Genomic DNA, 10829 nt, shown 5'->3' with positions numbered 1-10829 from the left:
GTAGTCCCAGCTACTTCGGAGGCTGAGGCAAAAGGATTGCTTGAGCCCAGGAGTCTGAGGTTGCTGTGAGCTAGGCTGATGCCACTGCACTCTAGCCCGGGCAAAAGAAAAAAAACAAAAACAAACCAAAAGAAGTCTACACTTTCAAAAACAAAACAAAACAAAAACAAAAAAAAGTCTACATGACTCCTTCCAAATAAAAGAAAACACAGGCAAAAAACTCACAAGTTATATCACTATGTGATACGAAAAAGTATACATAATTCTGGAAAATAAAAGAGTTGACATGTTTTAACATATCTTTTCTGCTACTGTTTAATTCTCCTTCGCATTATAGTAAAGATACTCTGAATTTTTTAAAAGGGAAGGAAAATCCAAGTCATTGAATTCCATTTATTGCTCTGTTCCTTTAGGAGAGAGGCAATGGCAAGAATCACACTTCTTTGGTAGCTTATAAGAACACCATTCCCTGAGTGGCCAGATATCGTAGTAGGTTAAACACTCTCGTGAAAATTAAGTTTATAGTGCCTACTTTCTTTGGGATCAAAGGCTGAGTTTGATTCCCTCTGTTACTTTACCCTTCAGTTTTACCAGAGGCCCCTTGATAATTTGGTTGGGGTAGGCTTGGCATCTTCTATTTTGCTCTGTGATTACATTCTTCTGTATGGTCACTCTACTGATGGTCTCACATAGCTTGCAGTCACTGATATCAACCAAAACAGCATTGTAGAAATTTGGGTTTTTGAATCAATGTCTAGATTTAAAGGACATCAATCCCCTATGATAGCTACACAACAGCTTCTATCTTTTCTGTAGCTTTGTAAGCACCTATAAATAGAAGGACAAAAGCGCAACTTCCAAAATACATTAACTGAAAATATAAGATCAAAATAGCTAACATTAGTTTGTCAGAGGCATGAAAATATTCATTAATTAATTCTAGCAGTTTACTCAATTTTACCTCTATCATCTCAACCTTAATCTTACTATAGGTGCTGCTTAGAAACTAGGGTCTTGGGTTAAGAGAAATCTCATTCATTCATGCATTTAGCAAATAGTTGTCAGGTGTCTGCTACGTCCTGGCATGAAGCTAGTGTAGTTAACTGTTCCAGATCATTTTACACTCAAGTTTTACCAAACAGTCAAGAAACAAATAATGCTTATCTCATACCAACTATTTCAATTAAAGCAAAAAAACAAAAGATACTCAACTCTTTCTACAAGGTAATTTTAATTTTGGTGACAAAAATAAAAATAGTTTTATTCTATCAAAAACTTTATTAAACCTTTTGTTTTTCTAAGACATTAATATCAGATGTTGGGAAATCTCCTTTCCCCTACCATTAAGTTTCCATGTGGAGCACATTCCCCAGTTAACACTGTTTACCTCTCCATCTAATCACCTACTCTTCCCTTGCCATGGAAGAAGAAACCAGGGAGATTTGCAGAATGTCCTAAGCATGCTTGACTAAGCAATGCTTCTCCTTCAGTTCACTTCCTTTTTATGATCCAGCTACCTGCAGGGAGCACACATTCTGCTCTGATATACCATGTAGTTACGTTATATGATGGTAAATTATGCCTCTGAGAGAAGCCTACGGCTGTACATTGGTAATTGTGACTGGATTAAATCTGTCAAATTCTTGAGATCAATATTAGGAAGGCTATGTTATTCAGTGTTTTGATTTGTTTGGCCTTTTATTTCTGTTAACTGGTCTGGGAGGGAATGAGCGGGATATAAATTTATCAGCTCTCTCAAGCTAAAAATAATACTGACAGCAAAATACGTTAAATACATTAATCACAATCTCTCACTTCTAGCCTATAGATCACACTATTTCTTCCACATATAATAATATCCCCCCCTTTTTTATACAATTAATATCCATGTATTCTTTATAACTAAGTTTGACAATAATTTCTGGAAAGGACTTTCACACAAGTTGGCTCCTAACGGACTCTCTATAAACTATATCACATAAATTTAGCATACTATATTGCCAAGGTGTATTTACTTATTTGTATTCTACACTATACAATATGCTATGGTCTGTGAGTATCCTCAGTCGGCAGAGCACTTAGTACAATAAATAACTGAATAAATGAGTGGAAAATAAATGGATGAATAAAATTGAAAAAGTATAATAACAAACCATAATGGAAGATTTCAAAGAAAAAAAATCTAAAAATTACTTCAAAATGAATTGTAGAAATAGAAAAAAATTATAGCAAACCTTTAGAAAATTAACTATTTGTCGAACCATTACCCTGTTAAGGCAATGCAGTAGGCTTTTTAATTGTTTTTTATAAACTGTACCTAACCAGAAAATAAGAAAATTGAACTTCAACATTTCTTTAACAAATAACCTTAAAGTTTTCCCTAATTGTTATCTTTTTAGACTATACCAACATTCAAATATACAATAAGAACAGAATCCAGTATCATATGTCACCAGACCTTAGTTTAAAATATTAATACATATATTTTCCCCATTAATCTGACTCCATATCCTATTGATATTTGTAAAAAAACATGGAGACATCTAAATTAACATTTGATATTAATACTGATTTAAATAACTTTCAATGCCAAAACCTATTACTAAAATGTACTCCGACTACATTTTGAAAAAATCATATTTTAAATATAAATGTACTTCACTGACACTTGAAGACATCTTATTTCTGCTGAACTCTCCAGTTAACTTTCCAATTTTAGTACTTGATAATTCTCCAAATTTTCTGGAAACACTACAATAGGTCAGGTTTCCTAATTCAAAATGTAAATACAGGATGAAGCAGGTATAATAAATATTGCTAAATTTTTTCAAAGGTTATAGGTACCATATGACCCCTAAAGTTCTTCTAGACTATAATTTTCCTTGAATCTGTATGTATTCATTTACCTTCCTGTGAAACATTTTTGCTGTATTATTCTATTACATTTCAATGGTTTTAAAATTATTTCAGCAAATATCATAAATAGATGACTAATCAATTGTACTTACATGTTTTGAGATTCCTGGCTTGCTGAAGAAACAGAATCAGAACCCTCTACTGGGGTAGGAATTCTTTCCAATAGGAAACTTGTCTAAAAAATAACAAGTTATTTACATTATTCTTTTTCTAACTGATAGCACTATTCATAAGATCTCTTACAGTGCATTTTTTATCCTTAATGTAATTAAAATCAAAATTATCTCCAAAATTTAAATTATTTGGTTATTAATATGTAAAGAATTTCACAAGTCAACCATATAAAATGTGTGAAAAAGACTTAGTAGTCCACTGATATATACTATACACAGCTATTGGCTACATTATGATCTCCAATATCCATAATAAAAACCCAGCTGTCCCTAAAATTTGCTCAAAAATAATTTCCAAAGGGGGGGGGTGTTAGTTTATGCAAGGAAAATTTACCTAAAGCCTCTCCTACCAGAAGAAAAGACTTTGTTAAGTCTTAGGAATTTGTCCCACTGTGAGAGGAGGTATTGAAGTCATCCTGTGCCAAATGAAGAAGCATTATGTCCCATAGAGTACTGTGATGCTGAAGAAGTCCTATTTGCTCCAATAAACTATTTTATCCATAACACAAAACTACAATGGTACCTACATTTGAAATAAAGATTTGTAGGGAGGAAAAAGGATGCTTGAAAATACATACCTTTTTCCATGCCTTTGCTACAGATTCATGCAAATTATAAGGAATCAACACCTGCAAGCCTTCACATGTACTATATATTTGACGACACACAGAAATAAAAGCTCCTTTAACCACAGGCAACATTTCCGATCCGGAAAAAATAGAAATATCTTCATCAAGAAGTTTTTTCGAAAACCGAGCAATTATATGAGCACCTGTAGGACTAAAAGATATACCTAAGAGTGATTCCAAGTTCATAAAATCTTGATTTCATAAAGCACTACCAAAAAGGCTAGTCTTGTCACAAAAACTCTTTATTTGCTTGGCTCCATTTCAGTCCTCCTCCAGCTTTTCTTAGACATGTCAATATTCCTGTTTCCATCCATGTGCAGATGTCTAGTAATGAGAACAGTTCCAGTGGAATGGAGAAAAATACAGAGATAGGGAGAGTAAACCAACTAAACTATACACTTAAAAGGCTATAGACCTCATGGGGCCATGCCCATATATGTTTAAGTATTCTCAATTTTCTACAGTAAAAACATAAGCCTAATTTCTCCATTCTTAGCACTCATCAACATATTCCCTATCCAATTAACAGGACTTAGTTCCCCAATCTCAAAGGCTTACACACTTTTAATAGTAATAATAGATAAGAATTTAATGAATGCTTATAATGTGCCAGGCACTGTTCTACATATTTTAAATGCATTAATTCATTCTTAAAATAATACTATGAAGAAGACATTATTATCCAATTTTTACAAATAACGAAATACAGGTAAACCTTACAGAAGTAACTTGCACACTATCACACAGCTGGTAAGAGGTAGAACGAGGACTCATCCCAAGCTTGTCTGGCTCTAGAGCAGCTCATTTTTAATTATTTTTTCTAGTTTTTCCTTTTTTAAGCAAATAAAAAAAATAACAGTAGGAAGTAGATTGAATAGGGTCCTGAATCACCAATTATGAACATTTGCCAGGCTTGTTTTGATCTATTTATTCCCTGACCTCTCTTCCCTGCCTTCAACATGAATATGTGATAAATCTAAGACACATTATTTTACTCAGTGCACATCTCCAATAAAGTTTCTATTTTAAACAAAATTAATTAAATTTTCTAAATACAATCTGTTAGCCCATAGCAAAATTCTCCTGATAGCATTAAAGATGTCTTTTTATGATAGCTTTGCCCAAATTAGAATTCAAACAAGTTCCATAGAGTAAATTAGCTTCTTGTGGTTATTTAGGCCCCTTCTTTTCCTTTCTCCATGTCACTGATTTGTTGGATAAACAGTTCTTTTTCTTTATTTAGATAATTGCTTCACCATGGTATCACTTAATTTGTTTCTCCAGTTCCCCATATTTCCTATAAAGTGATCATTAGATCTAGAGGCTTAATTAAATTTCAGTTTAATTTCTCTTATTTATTTTCCTTTTTGTCCTTGGTAAAGTAACCTTATAGTTGCTTGCTGCCATGTACCTCCTATTGCATGAGGCACATATCTGGATGCCTCAATTTTAGTGCTGCTAAAAATCAGTTGGTCGGATCGTATCAGCCCGACCTTTTCAGTAGGTAGCCCTCCCCATCATCCTTTCACCTGATGATTTTAATATCTATTGGTGATCATTTCCTAGATCTGCTATTTCATCATGGATTATCAAATGGTGATTTTCCAATTAGATCATTTCTTTGCATTTATTAGCTAGAATTCTGCTATGAAGAACTTTTCCTCAGTAACTTTTTAGATAACAGTTTATACAGGAAAGACTGGAAAAATGTTTAAATCTTATCAATTTGCAAAGCAATGAGTTATGCGCCCCAGCAACCTCAACAGGTAACTAGTAAAGTCTATTTTTGCTGGATTTTCTTTTATTTTAGTACCTTTTTAAACCCATATATTTTTTATACACTTTATGTATTTCAATCCATTATTGTCATTATTTTTTTTATCCTCAAATTGCCCATCTTAAGCCAGTAGGAGGCCCCTTATGGTTAGCTCTGAGATACTTCTGACACTATCCCATTGGTCTTAGATAGCTTCCTTGCTTTCTAGAATGGTAGGATATTCCATGATCATCCTCCACATTTCCTGAGTCAAGCCCCAAATCAGCCATTTCTTCAAGGATTCCTGCCTCTTCTTGAAGTAAAAGATATTTAGAAACTACAATACAGGTGAAAGCTCATTGTTAAGGAGCTGCCATTACTTCTAGGCCTTTTCAGTGGTAATGCTAAGAAAAATGTAGCTTAAGAGAAAAAAATAAGTTCATAATTTTATTTCCATTAAGAACTGAAGATTCAGGTTTTTTTAATTGAACTAGTTTTATACCTTTATCTTTTTTCTCTTATGCTAAAAATTTTACTTCCGTATGACATTAATAGAATTACTTATTTGCTCTTACAATTATACATAAGAGTTTCAAAATAACAACACCAAAATTACTTCTAAACATATACTGAATGTAGTTTAAAATTATTTTAAGGATTTTTTTAACCTTAGAATATGTCCCACTAAAAATTAGATCACTTAAAGTAATTCTCTTCTCTGCAGGGATATGTCATTAACTTGATTGCTTGATAGTTAAGTTACTTATCCATTTGCTTGTACCTTTAAAAAATTGTGATTTCCCAGCTAGCTGGGAGCCTAAGGCAGGAGGATCGCTTGAGCCCAGGAGTTTGAGGTTGCTGTGAGCTAGGCTGATGCCACAGCACTCTAGCCCAGGCAAGAGGGTGAGAGTCTCAGAAAAAAAATAAATAAATAAAGGCCCAGCGAGGTGGCTCACTCCTGTAATCCTAGCACTCCGGGAGGCCCGGGTGGGTGGATCTTTTGAGCTCAGGAGTTCGAGACCAGCCTGAACAAGAGGGAGACCCCCGTCTCTACTAAAAATAGAAAGAAATTATCTGGACAATTAAAATACATATAGAGAAAAAAAATTAGCCGGGCATGGTGGCACATGCCTGTAGTCCTAGCTACTCGGGAGGCTGAGGCAGGAGGATGTCTTGAGCCCAGGAGTTTGAGGTTGCTGTGAGCTAGGCTGAAGCCATGGCACTCTAGCCCAGGCAACAGAGTGAGACTCTGTCTCAAAAAAATGAAAAAAATAAAAAATAAATAAAAAAAATTGTGACTTCATTTCGATTTAGTTTTGTATTACATATAGTATATAAAACAGCTACATGATACCAAAGTCAAACCTAGGTACAATCAAGGTATAACCCAGATATCTTATTTCCACACCTGCCACTCCTCAATTTTCTCCCCTCCCCTAAAACTAACCACTTTCATCAGTTTTGTTTGACTATTCATCATTCCTTTTTAAAAATATAAACAAATGATTTGCTCATATTCTCTTCTATCATACAAAAGGTAGCATTCCATAAACATTCTGTGTTTTTTTATTTCACTTAACAATATATCCTAAAGATAACTCCAGAGCAGTACACAAAAATATTCCTAATTCCCTTTTACAGCTAGCTGCTCAGTGTTCCATTGTGAGACGAATAGCCTCTTGTTATTAGACATTTGAGATGATTCCAGTCTCTTGCTAATATAAATAATCAGAACATGTACTTTTAACTGGACAAAAGAGATTCAAAAGAAATTCTAATAATTTATGTAATTTATGTTTTATCTGTTTAACTTCAATGTGAGGGAGACTTTCTTTAAAAAAAAAAGAACTTAGAAATCATAAAGATAATAATTGGTAACAATATGACTACATGAAAGTTAATGAAAACTTTAATAGGGTTAAGTGGTGGACAACAAAAAGAAATCTTAGAACTCCTAACAAAGAATGAGTCTTCCTAATTAAAAAAAAAAAAAGTTACTGAGAAAAACTCTAGTTAAATGTGGCAGATTAAACATGTACATTTACATCTGCTCCCTCCATAAATACTAAAATTCAAAAGTAAAAGGATTTTTTCGGAAGGCACATAAGCCCCCAAAGACAAGGAGAAGTAAAGGATGTGGTAGTAAAATTTTAGAATCTGAAAAGCAGAAAAACAAGGAATAACTCTGGGCATGGAAAACCTCAATCATTAGCCACAATGTGAAAAACAAAATCAATGTGATTTATTTCATAGAACCTTTATCTCTGGATTTGGGGACAAAAGTGGGACTAAAAACAGAAAAACTGCCTGAAAGTCAATTTAAGAAGAAGTCTGACCCCCAGATTCCCTTCCACATTTCATTCAGCCAGCCCAATGGGCTTCTTGGAAGATAGGCAGAGATCAAAAAACAGAGACTAGAGGGTACCACAGGATTAAACAAAAATTTACATTCTAATTCATAAGACCCATCACCATTTCCACCCAGCCTTCTCCTCCTGTGAGGCTTATACTCCTCAGGCAGCTAACTATAAGAGGCTTTTCTATAAAATCTGACCAAAAAAAAACAAAGGAAAAAGCAAAGATACTGACATTATGTATTTCCCCAACAAAATGCCGTGACAAGTTTCCACCATAGTAAAGGTCATAAATTATAAGTCCCACTTTCTTGCAGTTTTTAAGAAAACTGACTCTATTAGTCCATTTTGCCCTGCCACAGAGAAATGCCTGAAGCAGGGTAATTTATAAAGAAAAGAGGTTTATTTGGCTCACAATTCTGAAGGCTGTACAAGAAGCATCACACCAACATCTGCTTGTGGTGAAGGTTTCAGGGAGCTTCCAATGAAAGTGGAAGGCGAAGGGGGAGCAAGTATGTTACATGGCAAGAGAGGGGACAAGAGAGGGAGGAGGTGGTGCCAGGCTCTTTTAAAAAACCAGCTCTGGAGCAAACTAGTAAAGTGAGAACTCACTGTACCATGGGGAGGGCACCAAGCCATTCATGAGGGATCTGCCCTCATCATCCAAACACCGCCCACCAGGCCCCACATTCAACACTAGAAATCAAATTTCAACATGAGATTTGGAAGGGGCAAACATCCAAACCATTATTGACTTTAAAATATTTAAATAAACCTCTAATTTAAGAGACAGAGACCATGATAAGAAATACAAAAAGCAAATTAGAAAAAAAGAAAAAATATGACAGATGAAAACTTCATTACCTTCACAGAGGTAAAAGAACTTATTGTACTAACATAACAAGAACAGGATGCTAGAATAAGAATGCATTCTTCTAAAAAAACAAGCAACCAAAAAAAAACTTAAATAAAAAATTCAATTTGAATAGAAGGGCCGGAAAATAAAGTGAAGGAATTCTCCATTAAAAAAAAAAAAAAAAACAAAAAAACAGAAAATAGAACAAAAAATGAAGTCTAAATCCAAATAGAATTTCAGAAAGCAAATACAGAAGACAAGAAATCCAACTATTTTCCCCACGGTAAAAGGCAAAAATCTTCAGGTTAAAAATGTCCATTAATGTATATGCCAATTTAAAAGAGGTCCATCAAGTAAATAAAGCCTCATCAAAAATCATCATAACATTTCAGAACACTAAAAGTCAAGAATAGACATAAAAGCTTCCAGAAAAAGAAAAATGAAAAATAAGGCCACCTCATTATGATGATAAAAGATGTTTCAAGGGTAAAAGTTATGTACAAGACCAAGGCAGAAACCAGTCCTGAATAAAGTAGGCCAGAAGACTCAAAGACAGATGTTTTAAATTAAATTAATACAATTAATCTTGTACTTGAACATACTGAAAGAAGATTTAATCAATTAGGAAAGACGATATGCATGACTCAGCAATGCAATCAAAGCTAAATACATTGAAAATTGTGCCAAGAAACAACCATAACAAAAAGAAAGAATATTATTACCTCCAGAGAAAGCAAAAAGTTATGAAAGAATAGAAAAGTAATAAAAGTATACTACATGGCTCAGCTATGAGGAGTGTACACAATGTGGATCCAGTATGACTCTAAGCAAGGCTACTGTACAACAGTATTGCACTGATGGGGGTAGGAGGGACAAGGTGTGTATATGTATTTGTGTGTGTGGTGGGGGAAGCAAGGAATACTGATAAACTGTCATAATAAGTCAATGGACAATGCCTAAAACTAAGAACAATAATTATGAGGACATCATTTGATAACAGATAAACACCAAAGGAAACATCAAAAATAGCTCAAAGTATTTGTCTCTGGAGAGCAGGGAAGGAACTGCTGCTTTTTATAATAAGCTCTATATTCACTGTGTCCATAACTTTGAGTCAATGACAGCTCAAATTAAAAATGGGCAAATGATATGGAAAGGAACACTACCACCAAAGAAATGAGAATAGCCAATAATCCTATCTCCAGAGGAGCAATGAGATGCTTAAACTCACTAAGATGACTCATAAAATATGAATCAAAGTAGTAAATATAAATCAAAACAAGATCTTTCACTCATTAGGTTGCCAAAACATTTATAAACTGATTATGAAGTCCTGAGAAGAATATAAAAAGAAAGGCAATCCTCATACTCCTCATAGACTGCCGGCAAGAAGGTAAAACTCAACAGTATTCTGAAAAGTTACATGGCAGGATCTATAAGATTTAAAATGTACATGCCCTCTGACCCAGCAATTCCACTTTCAGGATGATCCTACTAAAATTAAAAAGGCTAATACATTAAGACATTTGATAAAGAACACAGAAAATCTTGTTTCTTATTAATTGATCTAATGGATAAGTTTGTTAAAAGTAATAATTGCAAAACATTTGGTGATTATAACTTATAAAAAAGTGAAATGAATGAAAGCAATGTTATAAGGGACTAAAGAGAGAAATTGGGAATACTCTTCTAAGGTCATTGCACTACCTGTTAAGTGATACACAGTGTTATTTGAAAGAGGACTTAGTCTACAGTCGTACCACTCCGAACACCCCCAGACTCATCTGAAAAAGGACTTAATGCAACTAAAACAATGTAATTAGTAATTACAACTAATTCTGTTGTAAAGGTATATTACAAACTTTAGGGTAACCACTAAAAAAAGTGACAAAAAGAAGTAAAATTGATATACTAAGAGAGGAGAGAAAATAGAATCATATCAAATGCCCAAGGCCAGATAAAGTAGAAAGAGTAGAAGACAAAAGAAAAAAGAAGGCCGGGCACGGTGGCTCACGCCTGTAATCCTAGCACCCTGGAAGGCCGAGGCGGGTGGATTGTTTGAACTCAGGAGTTCGAGACCAGCCTGAGCAAGAGTGAGATCCCTTCTCTACTAAAAATAGAAAGAAATTGGCCAAACAACTAAAA

General features: G+C 34.1%; 1 protein-coding gene across 1 annotated transcript in view; it reads right to left on the bottom strand.

Moving 5' to 3' along the window:
* TBC1D32 (TBC1 domain family, member 32) overlaps nt 1–10829 on the bottom strand; it is a gene marked incomplete at its 3' end in the record, with an annotated part of 149181 nt that overhangs the window by 59952 nt on the left and 78400 nt on the right. Inside the window, 2 exon segments of the mRNA XM_012643805.1 lie at nt 3009–3091; nt 3668–3869. Of these exon segments, the coding sequence (XP_012499259.1) occupies nt 3009–3091; nt 3668–3869 (285 nt within the window).

The sequence above is a fragment of the Propithecus coquereli genome, unplaced genomic scaffold (assembly GCF_000956105.1).
Source record: "Propithecus coquereli isolate 6110/MARCELLA unplaced genomic scaffold, Pcoq_1.0 Scaffold200, whole genome shotgun sequence".
Lineage (NCBI taxonomy): Eukaryota > Metazoa > Chordata > Mammalia > Primates > Indriidae > Propithecus > Propithecus coquereli.
Note: the sequence above shows the minus strand (reverse complement) of the source record. Positions and strands in the feature narration are given on the sequence as shown.